The sequence below is a fragment of the Giraffa tippelskirchi genome, chromosome 13 (genome assembly GCF_054371585.1).
Source record: "Giraffa tippelskirchi isolate mGirTip1 chromosome 13, T2T-mGirTip1v1.2.pri, whole genome shotgun sequence".
NCBI lineage: Eukaryota > Metazoa > Chordata > Mammalia > Artiodactyla > Giraffidae > Giraffa > Giraffa tippelskirchi.
This window is the reverse complement of record NC_137287.1, coordinates 115,165,539-115,183,539: the sequence shown is the minus strand read 5'-3', so window position 1 is coordinate 115,183,539 and position 18,001 is coordinate 115,165,539. Positions and strand designations below refer to the sequence as shown.

The 18,001-nt window shown below is 47.0% G+C and overlaps 2 protein-coding genes and 1 pseudogene across 15 annotated transcripts in view; 2 read left to right on the top strand and 1 right to left on the bottom strand.

The window, feature by feature from the left end:
- The window catches only part of SYS1 (SYS1 golgi trafficking protein), a 31,353-nt gene that overhangs the window by 4,114 nt on the left and 9,238 nt on the right, over positions 1 to 18,001 (bottom strand). For 2 of the 4 annotated variants that reach the window (XM_081557116.1, XM_081557112.1), the window contains exon 4: positions 10,794 to 13,867. The exons of 1 other annotated variant lie outside the window; for it this stretch is intronic. In XM_081557116.1, coding sequence (XP_081413242.1) covers position 13,867 — 1 coding nt within the window. In that variant the 3' untranslated portion in view covers positions 10,794 to 13,866. Of the gene's footprint in view, positions 1 to 10,793; positions 13,868 to 18,001 lie in introns of those variants that run through there. One more of the 4 variants, XM_081557114.1, reaches the window with a different exon arrangement.
- Positions 1,398 to 10,385, top strand: LOC145532340 (large ribosomal subunit protein uL11-like; annotated as a pseudogene). Its single transcript, XR_014073165.1, has 2 exons — positions 1,398 to 1,447; positions 9,874 to 10,385. The product of XR_014073165.1 is annotated as a large ribosomal subunit protein uL11-like (transcript).
- Positions 13,653 to 17,637, top strand: TP53TG5 (TP53 target 5). 10 transcript variants are annotated; one of them, XM_081557126.1, is made up of 5 exons: positions 13,653 to 13,782; positions 14,069 to 14,140; positions 14,342 to 14,472; positions 16,132 to 16,606; positions 17,511 to 17,637. In XM_081557126.1, exons 1-5 carry the CDS (start codon positions 13,729 to 13,731, stop codon positions 17,514 to 17,516), a joined length of 738 nt encoding a protein of 245 aa, XP_081413252.1. In that variant the 5' UTR covers positions 13,653 to 13,728; the 3' UTR covers positions 17,517 to 17,637. The 10 variants fall into 10 exon arrangements, with proteins under 10 accessions (XP_081413252.1, XP_081413251.1, XP_081413250.1 ...); XM_081557125.1 differs by having other exon boundaries at positions 16,132 to 16,633; XM_081557124.1 differs by having other exon boundaries at positions 14,066 to 14,140.

The window sequence follows — 18,001 nt, the reverse complement described above, 5'->3', positions numbered from 1 at the left end:
AAAGGTGAAGGGACTTTTCCAACTAAGTGATGGAGCAGGAATCTAAAGCCAGGGTGGCTCAGCAGTAAAGAAGCCGTCTGCAGTGAAGGAGACCCAAGAGACATGAGTTCTAAATCCCTAGGGGAAGATCCCATGGAGAAGGAAATGATAACCTGCTCCAGTATCCTTGCCTGGGAAATCCCATGGACAGAGGTGCCTGGCAGGCTAGAGTCCAAGGGGTCACAAAGTGTTGAACACAACTGAGCATGGCCCAGCACAGAGCTCCATGGCCTGTGCTTAAAACCACGACTCCCAATCTGTTACCCTTTTATCCTGTTGCAGTTTTCATCTTCCAAGAAATATTTTGATCAGTTTCATTCTTATTCCTCATTAATGGATGGCGTACTTGGTCCCAGTTTCGAGCACAGAGGAATGAGGCCAAGTCAAAAGTACAGTGGCTAAGAGCTCGGCTCCCCCTTTTCGGGCCTATCCTTGGGAACAGGAATGCATGGATTATTTTGAGCTGTCCCCAGCATGGTAACAGATCAGGAACCTCTCTGTCCCTTCTCTTTGACAGATATTTGCCACATAAAAGGGTGGGGGGGGGGGAAGCATCCAGGTTAGAAATAATTCAGGGGCTAAGCTGGAAGGGCCTTTGCAGCAAAGGTCTGTCAGGTCCATCTAGTCAAGGCGATGGTTTTTCCAATAGTCATGTATGGATGTGAGAGTTGGACCATAAAGAAAGCTGAGCGCAGAAGAATTGATGCTTTTGAACTGTGGTGTTGGAGAAGACTCTTGAGAGTTCCTTGGACTGCAAGAGATCCAACCAGTCCAACCTAAAGGAAATCAGTCCTGAATATTCATTGGAAGGACTGATGCTGAAGCCGAAGCTCCAATACTTTGGCCACCTGATGAGAAGAATTGACTCATTTGAAAAGACCCTGATGCTGGGAAAGACTGAAGGCAGGAGAAGGGGACAACAGAAGATGAGATGGTTGGATGGCATCACCGACTCAGTGGACATTAGTTTGAGTAAACTCCAGGAGTTGGTGATGGACAGGGAGGCCTGGCGTGCTACAGTCCATGGGGTTGCAAAGAGTCGGACACAACTGAGCGACTGAACTGAACTGAAGCTGGAAGGGTGTCAGTTGAGAGGAAGGCCCAGGCAGCAGACCTCAGGGTGGACGGCAGGAGCTGAAAGGAGCAGTGAGAGAGCAGATGGCTTAGACTTCTGTCTTCCGTCTAGGATGCTGAAAGCTAGGAAGAGCACCCTACCACACTACTAACAATTTTTTGATTGTTAGGTAATTTGTAAAATTATTAGTTTTGTTGACCCCATCAGTGAGCTGAGGTTGCCAAGCAACTGATTAACCTGAATTCCAAAGAAGGGCAGTCGCCTCCAAGAAGTAGGATATAGGCACTGGCACACCTATGAAGCCGGAGAAAGGCAATGTCTCCATGCAAACAGGTAAGAAGAGTTAAACTACAAGTTTTATTGCTAAAGGCCCGGTGCAGCTATGAGAGGATATGAGAGGACAGAATCTGTGGGTCACAGACACTAAAAGTAACCATAGAAACAAATAAACCAAACCAAAACCAAATTTTGTTCAACTCGTGACAAGATTGACTCAATTCTCTACACTAACAGCCTAAGAAGAAGAGATATAAAGATTTCCAAGCAAAAATAATACTGAGCTCAGTCTCTACTGTTCTACACATTATGTCCAGAAATAAAAAAAGTTACAACACACACACAAAAAGGAACATAACAAAAACAAAAAACCCTGTTTGTCAAGAGACAAAGCAATCAACAGAACCAGACTGCAGACTTAGATAACTCTCTGGAGTTCTCTGCCAGAACATTTAAAACAACAGTATGTGAAAGACTGTGTTGGAAAAAATGGACAATCTACAAAAACAGAAGGGGACTGTTAGCAGAGAGAAGAGGACTATAAAAAGGAGTCATATGGAAAATGCTAGAAATTTTTAAAGCATGTAACAGAGACGAAGAATGCCCTTGACGGCCTTATCAGTAAACTCAACACAGCTGAGGGAAGAATCAGTAAACTTTAAGATAGGTCAAGAGAGACTACTCAAACGGAAACAGAGAGAAAAGAGTGAAACAAAACAAAGAAACCCAAAAGAGGGACTTCCCAGGTGGTCCAGCGGCTAAGACTCTGCACTCCCAATGTAGGGGGCCTGGATACAGTCCCTGGTCTGGGAACTAGATCCCACCTGCTGCAACTAAGAGTTTGAATGCTGCAACTAAAGATCTCACATGCCACAATGAAGATCAAAGATCCTGAGAGCCACAAGTAAGACCTGGTGCAGGCAATAAATATTTTTAAAAGCCTAGAAGATCCAAAGCTAACACCTGCATAATTTGAATCCGAGATAGAGATAAACACACACACACACATTATTAGTAGAAATAATGGTCAATAATTTTCCAAAAATAATGAAAGGACCACAGAGCCAAGAAATTGCACAGAATCCAAAAAATATTAAATACCAGTAAATAGGACTTCCCTGGTGGCACAGTGGGTAGGAATCCACCTGCTAATACAGGGGATACTAAAAGTGGCGATCCCTGGTCTGGGAAGATTCCACATGCTGCAGAGCACCTGAGTCCGTGTGCCACAACTACTGAGCCCACGTGTTGCAACTACTGAAGCCCACATGCCTAGAGCCTGTGCTCCGAAGCAGGAGAAATCACTGCAATGAGAAGCCTGCACATTGCAGCTAGAGAAAGCCCGCTTGCAGCAACTAAAACCCAGCACAACCAAAAATAACAAATAAATAAATAACAATTTTAAAAAGTAGACTTCAAAAGAAGGATTGTTACCAGGGATGAAGAGGAACATTACCTAAGGATAAAAGGTTGTTCATTTCAGCAAGAAGACTTAGCAATCATAAATGTATATGTGTACATATAGTAACAGAGCTTCAAAAACATGAGCTAAAAATAGACCTAAAATAAGAGAGACAAATCCATAATACAGTTAGAGGATTCAAAGCTTCTCTCTCAGTAATCAACGAAACAAGTAGACAGAAAGAAAAAGTAAGAATACAGAAATCCGGAACACTATTAACTAGCTGTGCTGATTGACGTTTTTACAGCACTTTACCAGCAGAGTAAACATTCTTTTCAACTTCACATAAAACATTCACCAAAAAACATCATCTTCTGGGCCATAAAACAAACCTCAACAAATTTAAAAGAATTTAAATCATAAAAAACATATTTTGTGACTGTAAAAGAATGAAAATATAAATAACAACGGAAAGAGATCTGGGAAACACCCCAATACTTGAAATAAAACACAAGACTTCCAAATAACCCACAAGTCAAAGATAAAGTCCAAAAGGAAATTAGAAAAATATCGATTGAATAAAATTGAAATGTTGCGACCAGCCACCGAAAAAGCTCCCAATGTTCCTTGCCTTCTGTTTACTCCGTATAGCTTTCCTCTGCGCTCTATCACAGCTATCCTATGTGACCAATAAAACATGGCAGATGGTACATCACGTCCCTGAAAAATTTAAAAAGACCCCAACTTCCATTATGGGTGTGTATTCTCTGTTGTTTGCATCACTCACTCTGGGGGAAGCAAACTATTATGTTTTCAACAGCCCTATAGAGAGGCCCCCATGGCAAGAAACTGAAGTTCCAGCCAACAGCCAGTGAAGAACAGAGGCCAGCCAGCAATCCCATGAGTGATCATGGTAACTGACTCACTGGCCCCAGTAGAGCCTTAAGGTGACTGGAGCCTTGGCCAGTAGCTTGGCTGAAACTTCAGCAGTGACTGAGGCAGAACCACCCAGCTGGAGCAGTCCTGGATTCCTGATGCCAGAACCTTTGAGATGATAAATACTTCTTGTTTTAAACTGCTAAATTAACACGTGTAGGGATTTGGGTATTGGGTAGGGTGCAGCTGTAACAGCACTCTGAAGTGTGGGAGTGGCAGTGGACTGACCTAGATTTGGGAAGAGTGTACCAAAAGCTCAAAATGCTTTGAAAAAGCTTCGAATAGAAGCCTCGAACCTGGGCCTCCTGCACTGGGAGGTCAAAGTCTTATCCACTGGACCATCAGGGAAGTCCCTGCCCAGCATTTTATGTTTTTTTAATTAATTAATTTATTTTAATTGGAGGCTAATTACTTTACAATATTGTAATGGTTTTTACCATACATTGACATGAATCAGCCATGGTTGTACATGTGTTCCCCATCCTGAACCCCCCTCCCACCTCCCTCCCCATCCCATTCCTCAGGGTCATCCCAGTGCACCAGCCCTGAGCACCCTGTCTCATGCATCGAACATGGACTAGTGATCTGTTTCACATATGATAATATACATGTTTCAATGCTATTCTCTCAAATCATCCCACCCTCGCCTTCTCCCAGAGTCCAAAAGACTGTTCTTTACATCTGTGTCTCTTTTGCGGTCTCGCATATAGCCTGCCCAGCATTTTAAACTGCATTTAGTGAGACAGGTGGGGCTTCCGTGGTGGCTCAGTGGTAAAGAATCCACCTGCCAATGCAGGAGACCTGGGTTCCATCCCTGGGTCGGGAAGATCCCCTGGAGTAGGAAATGGCAACCTACTCCAGGATGCTTTCCTGGAGAATCCAAGGACACAGGAGCCCAGCGGGCTACAGTCCCTGGGATTGCAAAGAGTCGGACACGACAGCATGCGCACACTCAATGGGTGGGGTAGAGAGGAATGCATCTACTCCATCTTGTTCAGAACCAGAAATCCTTATTTTATTTTATATTCTCTTTAACCCTGTAAGTCCAAGTGGGGATACTTCTGGATATAGAATCCTTTTACAATCTTGTGGGTCACTCTGAGTCTTATTCAGGTCCATGCTATTAGACAAAAGCTATGCCTACAATTCCTCTGAGATAAGCCTTTCTCTCCTAGGCTTCTGCTGAATTGGCTGACAGTCAACACCCTTGAGCTTTCTAGGATTCCTCTTGCTTGATTCAGAGGATCTGTGAGGCACACCCATCATTTCTTTTGAGGTCTTTTATCTGACTGAAGACAACTCTGCTGCACTGTCTGAAATCTTCCCAAGATGCACACAAAAGATTTGATAGTTACATTCTCACTTTCCTTTGGACCATGTTTTTCTGGTGCTACTCTGGATTTGGGCTTTGCTGGGAAACCATTCTTTAACTTTACTATCATTTGCCAGGTAGAGGGGCTGAGAATTTTCAACCACAAAGTCCTGGCTCCTTCATATTTAACAGTTCTTCCTTTTAGCTCAGGATTTCTCAACCTCAGCACTATTGACATCTCAGGCAGGATAATTCTTTTTATTTATGTATTGGTTGCACAGGGTCTTCATTGCTTCATGCAGGCTTTCTCTAATTGCAGTGAGTGGGGGATACTCTCTAGTTACAGTGCACGAGCTTCTCCTTGCCATGGCTTCTCTTGTTTCGGAGCATGAACTCTAGATGTGCGGACTCCAGTAGCTGCAGCACACTGGCTCAGTAGTTGTGGCTCCCTGGCTCTAGAGCTCGGGCTCAGTAGCTGTGGTCCATGGGCTTAGTTGCTTCATGACATGCGGAATCTTCCCAGACCAGGGATGGAACTCATGTCCCCTGCATTGGTGGCATACTCTTGTCCACTGTACCACCAGGGAAGTCCCAGGAGGGAGGAGGTGGTGTTGAGAAGGGTTTGTCCATTATAGAACATTCAGCAGCATCCCCAGCCTCCACTAACTAGATGCCAGTGGCAACCTCTCCAGGTCTGACAACGAGAAATGTCTCCCCAGGAGGCACCATCATGCTCACTTGAGAACTGCTGCCATTTCCCTACCACCTCTTGTGTTTTACTGTAACCAGCAAGAAGACACCAAGTTGCACCTTTAAAACATGATTTGGAAATATCCTTAGCCAGATCCCAGCTCATTTGGCATGTCTTCTGCCTTCCACTTTCCCCTGCATGCTGCCAATAAAAGATCCCACGTGCCTCAATGGAGAGCCGGCACAATCAAATAAATGCAAGAGAGTGGATCAGTCCTAAGAGTTCTCATCACAAGGGGAAAAAAAGGTGTTTTGTGTTTTTTTAAGGTAAACAGATGTGGGAAGAAAATATCTGCAAATCACACATCTTACAAAGGGATGCATCTAGTCTGTATAAAGAACACTCAAAACTCATCAGTGAAAAAACAAACAGTTCAGTTGAAAATGAGCAAAAGATTTGAACAGACATTTCACCACAGAGCATACATAGATGGCAAATAAACACATTAAAATATGCTCCACATCAATAGCCAGTAGGGAAATGGAAATTAAAAGCACTGTGCATCCATTTTATACCAGTTAATTAAAAGTTAGTGACCATACTAAACGCAGGTCAGGATGCAGAGAAGCTAGACCGTTCAAATCTTGCTGATGGGAATGTATAATGATATAGTCCCTCTGGAAAATAGATTGGCGGTTCCTTAGAAAAACTAAACACGTACTTACCATATGATCTAGCAATCATCCTCCTTGACATTTATTACAGAGAAATTAAACTATATCCCTGTAAAACCTGTACGTGAGTGCTCATGCCAGCTTTGTTTGTAACAGCCCTAAAAGAGAAACAATCCAAATGTTCTTCAGTGGGCGAATGGTTAAACAAATCAGGGTACATTCATACCGTGGAATAATACTCAGCCAAAAAAGGAACAAATTATTGATACACACAACTGGATGGGTATCAAGAGCATTCTTTTGAATGGGGGGTGGAGGGAAGCACCAGGCTTGAAATGTTACATATTGTATGATTCCATTTACACGGTATAACACTGTTGAAATAACAAAAATATAGAAATGGAGATGAGATGCCAGGGGTTAGGGGTCAGAGGAAAGAGGGTGTGGGTGTGGCTATAAACAGCATTCACAAGCCTGGGATGATGGAACACTTCCGTATCTTGATCGTGGTGGGGGTTACATGCATCTACAAGTGGTTCTGACACTGGAATATAGTTATGCAAGATGTTACCCTTCAGGGGTGGGGAGAGAGAACAAGATACAGGACCTCTATTATATTTTTTTGGAATTTTCTGTGAATCTGTAATGATTTTTTTTAATTTATAAAAGGAACTGTTACACCTGCAACAACTTGGATGAGTCTCCACAGCATTATCTTGAATGAAAAAAAGTCCATCTTGAAAGGTTACATACTGTGGGACCCTACTCACATAACATTCTTGAAACAACAAAACTGCAGAAATGGAGAACGATCAGTGATTTCTAGGGATTAGGGATGAGATTGTGGGGAGAGGGGCAGATAACACAAGAGAAATGTTCATGGTGATGGAACCCACACACACAGATGAGTGCAGGTAAAACTGACAAAATCTGAGTCAGGTCTGTCTATTGTATTTACATCAATTTCCCGGCTGTAATATTGCACTGATACACCCGACGTGTAAATCTCAAATGCATTGTGTTAAGTGAATGAATTCTATTCAAAAGTCTGTAAGCTATCGGATTCCATTTACATAATGTTCTGGAAAAGGTAAAGCTAGAGGGACTGAAAATACATCTGTTGCTGCCAGGGCTGTGGGTGGGACAAGGAGTTAACTACAAACAGATTACAAGAGAGAACTTAGGGAGGTTATAAAACCATTCTACACATTGACTGTGGTGTTTGTACAATAACATGCACTTACCATAGAACTGTACACTAAAAAGGGTGAATTTTACCATATATAGGTGCTTCCGTCTCAGACAGTAAAGAATCTGCCTGCAATGCAGGAAATCTGGGTTTGATCCCTGGGTGGGGAAGATTCCCTTGAGAAAGGAATGGCTACCCACTCCAGTATTCTTGCCTGGAGAATTCCATGGACAGAGGAGCCTGGCAGGTTACACTCCATGGGGTCGCAAAGAGTCGGATACAACTGAGCGACTCACACACACTGTTTTGTCAAACAACCGCAAAAAAAGAGTAGATCCACAACCACTAGTACGGCTGTTGTAGAAAGAAAGAAGGAGAGAAGGAAAGAGAGGGAGGGAGGGAGGAAGGAAGAAAAGAGGAAGAGAAGGAGGGAAGGAAGAATGAAAAATAACAACTCTTGGTGAGAATATGGTGAAATTAAAATGTTGGTGGGAATGTAAAATAGTGCGGCCACTATAGAAAATGGTATGGTGGGTCCTCAAGAATTAAAAATAGAGTTACCAGATGGTCCAGCAATTCTACTTGTGAGTTTATACTCAAAAGAACTTAAAGCAGGGTCTTGAAGACAGATATTTGGACACCCACGTTCACAGCAGCATTATTCATGGAAGCCAAAAAGGTGGACGCAACCCAAGTGCCCACCACTGGATGAGCAGATAAAATATGGTCTATACTTACAAGAGGATAGTATCCAGCCCTAAAGGAAGGGAATTCTGGCACAAGCTGAACCTTGAGGACATTATGCCGAATGAAATAAGCCATCACAGTAAGACACATAATGTGTGATTCCGTTCACAATGAGGTACCTGGAGTAGTCAAATTCAGAGACATAAAGTAGAATGGTGGCTGCCGGGGCTGAGGGGCTGGGGAATGGGGAGCTGTTGTTTAACGGGTGTTGAGTTTCCGCTTTGTGGGATGAAAAGAGTTTGGGAGACGGATGGTGGTGATAGTTGCATAATAATGTGAAAGTACTGGACACTACTGAACTGCCCACTTAAAATGATTAATGGTCAATGTTATGTGTATTTTACCACAACTAAGAGAAAAAAGAGAGAGTGGTGGTTTCTCACTCAAGTGCCTTGGATGTGATCCAGAAGGCTGACCGGCTGTGTGTCCTTGGGTATCGCTCTGTCCGTAAATGGTTTTTACCGTGTCAATGGAAGAGATGAACAAGACTGAATAGGGGGTGCTGCTTTAGGAGCCGTTGTTGGGGTATGACGTCTGGTCATGGAGAAAAACTCCTGCCCCCTGGGGATGCACCCCCAAGCTTCCAAAGGGAGGAAAGGGAGTGACGGTGAAAAGAACCGGCTGGAACAGAACGCGGAGGCGGCCGGGCCAGCCGCCAGGGCCCACTCAAGCCCCGTCGCCCGGGAACACTCCCAAGGCCCTGACCCTCAGGACCAGCTCCAAGCCTCTCAGCCTGTGATGGAGCCTGTGTCTGGCTCACTCCTCCTGGTTTGGCCACCACCTCTCTGGGCTCCTACCTTCTATTCCAGCACATACCCTGCTTCATAGTTCCCTCCCACACCTGTAATTTGAAAATCCACGAGCCCCACACCCTTTTGCCTGGTGACCCTATTCTTCCTTTGTTATCTGTCACCATCTCTACGAAGACTTTCCTGGCCTCCCCACGCTGCTCCTTAGTGTTCCAGCAGTCTGCTCACCACTACCCTTATCATAGAGAATGCCGTTTATTTTCACTTTTTGACAAAATATTTAGTGGGTACCTCTTGTCAGCCAGGCACTCTTCTAAGGCTCTGGGGGTGGGTAGCAAAAAAGAGAAGAGCCCCAAAGCCCTGCCCTTGAGGAGCCCATGTTCTGGAGGGACCTCTCCCTGGGCTCAGTGGACAGCACACAGCAGGGCCCCAGCTGTTGGTGCCCAGGTGGTCGGTGCAGATGATCCTGACACGGCCCACCAGAGTCCAGCAGAGTCCAGGGAGAGCTGAGATCGTGCTGACGGGGAGAGGGAAGCGCGAGCAGGTGGAGGAGCCAGGAGACAACTGAGGCAGACAGAGGGAGGGGTGGGGGGTTCTCCTTGCCTTCCCTCCAAAGTCGCCTCCTTGTGTCATCTCTGGTCCACAGCAACTTTTTTTGTTTTTACCACCCACTCATCTTTGCCCCAATAAGAAAGGGCATGGACATATAAGAAGCTGTGCAGCTTTTGGCTTTCGGCTCAGAGGAGGCAAAGGTGCAACTTTCTTCCATTGTCCCAAATCCAGGTTCACCAGCCACCTTCACCATGCCACCAAAGTTTGACCCCAACGAGATCAAAGTCGTGTACCTGAGGTGTACCGGTGGGGAAGTCGGTGCCACGTCTGCCCTGGCCCCCAAGATTGGCCCCCTGTCTGTCTCCAAAAAAGGTTGGTGATGACATCACCAAGGCAACTGGTGATTGGAAGGGTCTGAGTATTACAGTGAAATTGACCATTCAGAACAGACAGGCCCAGATTGAGGTGGTACCTTCTGCTTCTGCCCTGATCATCAAAGCCCTCAAGGAACCACCAAGAGACAGAAAGAAGCAGAAAAACACTAAGCACAGTGGAACCATCACTTCTGATGAGATCGTCAACATTGCCCATCAGTCTCTAGCTAGAGAACTCTCTGGAAGCATTAAAGAGACCACCCAGTCTATGGGCTGCAATGTTGATGGCCGCCACCCTCATGACATCATAGATGACATCAACAGTGGTGCTGTGGAGTGCCCAGCTAGTTAAGAACTGCAAAGGAAAAAGAAAAATAGAGGATTATTTCACAACCAAAAAAAAAGAAGTTGTGCAGTAGTCTGGTCTCGGTCACCTCCCCTAAAAGGCAGAGTTGAGCACCCCACATGCATGTACACCCCTCCATCTGGGTATGGTGCAGATTTGGTTCCCACACTTGCTGGGTATCAAACTGGCCGACTGAGTGGGTGGTGAGAGAGAAGCTGTACATCACAAGCTCTTCCGATTATTCAGACGCGGCCAGGAGGGCAGATTACTCAGAGCAGCCTGAGCTGTTCAAATCTCCCACGATCTGTCCCAGCCCCTCACCAGGACTTTCTCTGCCCTCACCTTCTGCCATTACCTCTGCCCGCTTCCCTCACCTCCTTCTGGTCTCTCCTCACATCTCACCTTGTCAGTGAAAGGGTCCCATTCCATTCTTCTTTAAAAAGCTTTTTATTTTGTATTGCAGTATAGACAATTAACAATGTTGGGATAGTTTCAGGTGAACAGTGAAGGGACTCAGCCATACATATACGTGAATCCATTCTCCTCCGAACTCCCTCCCATCCAGGATGCCACGTAACACTGAGCAGAGTTCCCTGTGCTGGACAATAGGACCTTGTTGGTGACCCATTTCAAATACAGCAGTGTTCATCCTGTTTTCTTCTTCCTCTCGGTTGTGTTGGGTCTTCGTTGCTGCCCTGGCATTCCTCTAGTTGTGGCGAGGTCTTTACTTGCGGTGCAGTGGCTTCTCTTGTTGTGAAGCATGGGCTCTAGGGCATGCAGGCTTCAGTAGTTGTGGCTCACAGGCTCTAGAGCACAGGTAAAGTAGTTGTGGTGCACGGGCTTAAATGCTCTGAGGCATGTGGGATCTTCCCAGATCAGGGATCGAACCCATGTCGCCTGCATTGGCTGGCAGATTCCCTGAGCCACCAGGGAAGCCCCATGCCTTTTAATACAGCAAACTTTCTACCTTTGTTCTCCATTTCCCGTCCACCTTGTTTACTTCTCTCCACACACTTCTTTCCACCTAACGTTAACAGAAGCGTTCTGGAATTACTCGTGAGGGCTCACAGAGGCATATGACATTTTTAGGAACTCAACTGGCTGGTTGTTATGCAACATGATCATTAAAACTTAAATCATACCAATTTCATCGAGTTAATGATATTAAAAACAAAGATGGAAAGTGCTCAAACTCAACACTTCCTAATTTCTTACTACTTTTTGCTACTATCTATGATCATGAGAATCTTTACAAGTGTAGAAATATGGTAGAAATATGTCATATATAATAGAGGTGACTGCCTTTCTGTTCAAATCTGCATTCAGTGACATCACGCTGGTAGGCTGAAGTATTTACACCACGGAAATAAGTAAGTGTGACAAATCAAGTTTTGGTTTATTGTCCTATTGATTGTCTAGGCCAGGAGTTGGTCCTGAACCAAATCCGGCCCACTATTTTTGTAAATAAATTTTATTGCAACACAGTCAGGCCCACTCATGTCCTTATCTGTGCCTGCTTTCATATTCCAAGAGCAGTTGAGCAGTTGCAACTACATGGCCTGCAAAATTTAGCATATTCACTCTCCTGCTTCTTAAAGAAGAAATTGCCAGCCTCTGGTCTAGCCTTAAGAACACCATGGAGGAAATGTTCATTGGTGTTGTTCAGCCACTAAGTCATGTCCAACTCTTTGCGACCCCATGGACGGCAGCACGCCAGGCTTCCCTGTCCTTCACTATCTCCCTGAGTTGGCTCAAACTCATGTCCACTGAGTTGATGATGCCATCCAACCATCTCTTCCTCCGTCACCTCCTCCTCATCCTGCCTTCAATCTTTTCCCAGCATCAGGGTCATTTCCAGTGAGTCGACTTTGCGCATCAGGTAGCCAAAGCACATGGAGGAAATGTTAATAATGTGGATTAAAGGTAAACGTGTCCTGTCTATAGCTGTTACAGGTAGATCTCATGGTATTTCACTTTACTGCACTTCACAGAGAGTGAGGTTTTTACAAACTGAAGGTTTGTGGAAACCCTGTGTTCAGCAAGTCTGTTAGCGCCATTTTTCCAACAGCATTTGCCCACTTCATGTCTATATGTCTCATTTTGGTAATTTTCACAATATTTCAAACCTTTTCACTATTCTACTTGTCATGATGACTTGAGATCTTTGATGTTACTCCTACAACTCACTGAAGGCTCAGATGATGATAAGGGTTTTTTAACAATTATTTTTAAATTAAGGTATGCACATTTTTTAGACATAACACTATTATTGTGCATTTAATAGACTACAGTATAGTGTAACTTTTATATACACTGGGAAACCAAAAGACTCTGGTAATTCACTTTATTGCGGTGGTCTGGAATTGAACCCGCCATATCTCTGAGGTATGCTTATACATTGTAAATAGCCACACACACCCAAAAAATGCTGAGAAAATATACTCCCAGTATTTGAAAACAGTGACCGTAAGCAAGTCGATCAGATCATTGAGAAATGAATTCCAACATCTTTGTTCTTCCACTTTTTCACTTTCTTCTTACTCTTTAGTACGAATGAAAATGTCAACATTCATATTGGAATGACACCTGTTCATCAATTACAACCATAGGTTGACTACGGATGCAAGAGTTAGGCAAAATTTGAGAAAAGTATACTGTAAGAGTAAACTGGCCCTATGGGATTCACAATAGAGTATTTGTAGAATTTTATTATTTTAGATTTCTTTCAGTAAAATTTATGATAAACACACATTCACACACACATATACGTACTTTGTTTCAGACAGTCCATTACTGAATCTTTACAAGAACACGTACTGTCTCTTCTCCACTAGAATGTAAGTTCCTTGATGGCAGAAATTTTTTTTTTATTCCAGCACTTAGAACACACAAGACATACAGCAGATGCACATGAACGAACATGTATGACATGAATGAACAGATGAGCACAGTTGAGAACCAGGTTTCATGGGCTGATTGTCAGACCTTATGTTTCCAGCTTCACCATTCTCCAGCTGTGTTGGCCTTGAGTAAATTATTTAATTTCTTTGAACCCTGATTTCTTCATTAAAAAAAGACGGGGGGGAATCTTCCTACCTTGCAGGGAGATGGTGATAGTATATGCCTCTGCCTGGCACCTACTAGGTATCTGCACAGACAGGAGCCACCTTCTCACCCTCCGCCCCCGCCACACACATACTCCTTGGAAACCCAGCCCTGCCACTGTCACACATTTCAGTGATGTCACAGCCCCCCTCCCTGGGAGCACCAGCACAAGCATCCTGACGCCCAGCCTGAGTGTGGGCTGAGCTGGCAGGGGCAGGGCGCAGGCAGGGCCTGGTACCAGTCTCGCGCCATCTGTCCAGCATGCACCACAGCTCCAGAGTGCGTACATCGACAAAGAAGAGGCCCAAGAACAAGGTGGTTTCCAAGGTTGGACTTGGGACTGGATCTAGTAGAGGTCTCAACAAGGCATCCAACCACACCCGGGTGGGGGTGTTTCCATCTAGGGGGAGGGGGAAAGGTGAAGGGGGGTCAGGAGAGTTAGAATGGGCTCCCCATTTCCACCCCCAAACCAAGGTGACAAAAATCACAGTCTAGGGTTGATCAAGCCAAGCCCAATGGAGAGGCATTACTGGGCGTTAAGGGGGCTCATCCTGTGTTAGCATTTCCCCCCACCCCGCTCCTTCCCTCTCTCTGTCAGAAGCAAGCTAAGGAACCACAGGACAAGATACATCAGCCTGTCAGCAAAGTAATAGAGCGGAACCGACTTAAAATGGTGAGATGCCGCATTTGGGTGCCCACTCAAGAGAGCCTGAGCCCCCACACTGTGCTGCTCGGGGCTGCCATGAGTGACCCAGAAGGAGTCAACCAGCCTCACCCTGAGCTGAGCCAAACTCCAGGTGGGGGTTGGGAGGCTATCCCAAGAAAGCTGAAGCTTTCCGTTTTTTTTTTTTTTCTGGCTCTTCATTCCTGGCAGGTATTAAAACACTTGTCGCTCTTGAAGCTGCTCAAAAGCTCGAACCCTCGGATCCAAGAACTGCATAACCTGGCCAGAAGGTGTTGGAATTTACTGCTCAGTGTTCCAAAGATCCTGGGGATCTCCTCTGGGTGAGCTTGGCCCGCCCATGGCCCCCATCATGGGCCCAATAGCTGCCTTTACTAGGAACAGACACTGTGCTAAGGAGTTTAGAAACTCACATTTTTGACAAGGCTCTGGGAGAAAGGGAGCCATTTAGTAGCCATATTTTAGTGATGGGGAGTTGGGGCTCAAGAGATGTTGTAATTTGTTCCATTAACTGAACTGCTAAGTGGCGGAGCTAGGATTTGAAGCTGTTCCCAGCTGAAACCAGAGCTGTTGTCATAAGCATGGTCATAATCATCCAGTCATGGGACTAACTACCACCTGGGGCTCTGAGCAAGCGGGGCCCCCTCCTGCCCCTCCCAAGTCATCACCACCCACAGATTCACCCGCAGACTAGTCATCCTGCTGAGGCTAAGCTCCCTCCCACTTCACATCGATGCTAAGAAAGCTGACATTTATAAGGCACCTGCTAAGGGATTCCCTGATAGTTCAGTTAGTAAAGAATCTGCCTGCAAGGCAGTAGACCTGGGTTAGATCCCTGGGTTGGGAAGATTCCCCGGAGAAGGGGAAGGCTACTCACTCCAGTATTCTTGCCTGGAGAATTCCGTGGACTGAATAGACCATGGGGTCACTGAGTTGGACATGACTGAGCGACTTTCACTTTCACTCTTCAAGTGCCAGGTACCCTGCAGGGCATTTTCCCACCTAATCTACTCTCCATAAAAATCCTATTAGGTAGACCGAATTATCTCAGTTTTCAGATGAGGGAACTAAGGCTCTGACAGGACACCTTTCTTGCCCCAAATGACACAGACAGTAAGAGGCAGAAGCAAGTCTGAACCGCAGTGTGTCTCCAAAGCCTGTGTTCTCCAAGCCGCCTTCTGCCTTATAGGACTGTGGTGAGGGTCCTGGGCCTGACACCTGGCGGGCCCCCGACCAGCGGTGGCCGTGACTATCCTCAGTATTGTCGTAACCCTGAGCGCGAGGCCTCTCCCTCCCCACATGTGCTCAGCTAGGACGGGGACTCAGCCACGTGCTCAGCCACGTTGCAGGGGACTTCAGTCCGTGACAGATACCCTTTTGGAAAGTCTAACACCTCTGGTGAACTCCACCCCTCCAGTTTCCGCCCTCTAAGTTGGCCTCCTCGATACAGGAGATCAGGAAACACCAAGCCCAAAGGGTCAGGATCATCTAGTCCCAGAGTCTTCCAACCCTTTTTAAAGCAGCAAGCCCTAACTGGCCCCAAGCCCCAACTGTGTTGTTGAGAGGAAGCTATCCTGACCCTTTAGAAGTGAGGTGGGATTGGAGCTACTTTCTAAGATGTCTTGGAACAAGAAAACAATTAAAAAAAAAAAAAAAACTGGACCAGTCCACTCCGTCAACTGAAATCCAGAGAGGCAGAGCCCTAACCTAGTGGCCGATGCAGGTAATACACATTTCTAGCGTCCTAACTACTAGCCATAGCCACAGGCGTTTCTAGCCTCTCAATCCCTTCTGCCAGTGCTTGTCACCGCATCCCCAGCCCCCAGGCGCAAGGCCTCTGAGTGGTGGAGAAGCTTCTTTCTGGGCTCTCTGTGGCTTTCCTGACAGGCCCCCTGTGCTGGCGGCAGCGCAGCTGTCTGGGGGCTAGCGGAGGACCAGAGCCTTGGTCCTACGCTGCTGACCGCTGTTCCTCTCCCTGCCAGGTACGACAACGTCTGGGATGAAGCGGAACAAAATAACGAAGAGCTCCAGGAGGAGGCTGCGTGTTGCTACCAGAAACTGGACTCCACGAAATTAAAGCCCACAGGGGAGCGTGAGGAGTCGAGGCCCAAGGCACAGGAAGCTACACCACAGAAAGAGGAGCAGAAGGAGCCTGAGGTCCCGATGACATCGAGGGGTCACAGCCTGACCACCGGCCCTAGAGCCCAGGGAGGGAAGCCACCCACTGGGGACCCCCAAGTCATCTTCCTGAAGACCCACCAGGACAGAACTCCCGTGAAGAATGTGAAGCAGTTGAAAAGAGCAAACCAGCGGGTCTGGTTTGAGGGGCTGCCCACACGAGTCCACATCCCGGGGCCCCGGGTGATGTGCAGATCCTCCGCCCTGCGCTGGGTCAAGCGCTGCTGCACCCGCTTCTGCTCAGCGTCACTGGAGCTGCCGATGGTCCATCTGTACAAGGTGTGACACCACCACCGCCAGGCCAGGGTGAGACACTGGCCCCGAGCCGGGCCCAGAGCCAGGGGGCTTAGGGCCCAGAGTTTTGGGGGCTGTGGCTGGTGGTGCTAGGAGGTCCGACCTTCCACCCTGGAGAGGGAAGCCCAGAGAGGCGGAAGCCATTGACCAAGGCCATGCAGCAGGGCAGTGGACCTCTCAGGGACCAAGTAAGGGCTCTGGGGAAGGATGACACTGGGCAACGTGGTCCTGAGGTGAGGCATCCATTGCCTGGAGGCCTAGGAGGGACCAAACTGCTGTGGCTCAGGATCTCACAGACGCCTGGGCAAGTTCAGGGATTTCCAAGTGCGAGGAGAAGAGGGGAGAGTAGGGCTCTGCGGCATCCCATCCCCTCTTCAATCTACACTCTGTTTTATTTATTCATGCCTCAAATAAGACTTGGACTTCCCTGGTGGCTCAACAGTAAAGAATCCCCTGCCAATGCAGGAGACCTGGGTTCGATCCCTGGGTCGGGAAGATCCCCTGGAGGAGGAAATGGCAACCCACTCCAGTATTCTTGCCTGGGAAACACCATGGACAGAGGAGCCTGGTGGGCTATGGTCCATGAGGTCGTAAAGAGTCAGACACCACTTAGAGACTAAAGCACCACCACCAACCACAAACAGGATTTACTCTGAACAAAAAGTTCCTTAACAAAAGAAATACTTCAGCCCCTTCGCTGAGTTTCCAAGAAAGGAAGAGGGTGAGGGGCCTGGGAGTCCAGCTGAAAGGAGGCTGCCCCATCAGCAAAGCCAGCATCGCCAATTGGCCGGGCACCGCAGCACCCTGGTCCCTGAGCCCTTTCCCTGGACCGCAGCGCCCCCTGGGGGCAGTCTTAACTCCTGACTGACGCTGAGGTCTCTGCCCACAGGTGTGACCTTGGATGGGAGCCCCAGGTGTGCGGAGAGCGCAGGAAGATGGGGAGATGGTGCAATCAGGGACCAGGAGGGAAGGGCGGGAGAATTCGTGTGTCTACAGATAAAATCTCCCATATGCCACTGGCTCTGCCTGTTTATCTGGAGCTGGACAGGATGCAGGAAAGAGTCTCTTTGACCAGGTTAGGGGCCAGGGTGAAAAGTGTGAATCACTACTTCAGGGTAATATCAGCCTATCCCCAGGTCCCTGACATCAGTGTAGAACCCGGAACAAAGAAGCCAGTGGGCTGTTCCCCTCCCCCAGTCTGCAAGCTGGCCTCCTGAGCAGGGCACTCCATGAAGTCATAGAAGGGGAACGTTTGTCGTGTACTTCCTGGCTGCCGGCTGCCTCACAATGGCCCTGCAAGGCTAAGAGAGAAGAAAACCACTGCGGCTCCGAGATGGGACAGTCCTGGGGAGTGGCACAGTAAGAGCTCTAAACCAGGGC

Coding starts and splice junctions, on each gene's coding strand:
- TP53TG5 (XM_081557120.1), top strand. CDS start 13,729: ATGCACCACAGCTCCAGAGTGCGTACATCGACAAAGAAGAGGCCCAAG. Junction 13,795..14,065: donor AGAACAAGGTGGTTTCCAAG/GTTGGACTTGGG, acceptor TCTCTCTGTCAG/AAGCAAGCTAAGGAACCACA. Junction 14,473..16,131: donor ATCCTGGGGATCTCCTCTGG/GTGAGCTTGGCC, acceptor TCTCCCTGCCAG/GTACGACAACGTCTGGGATG.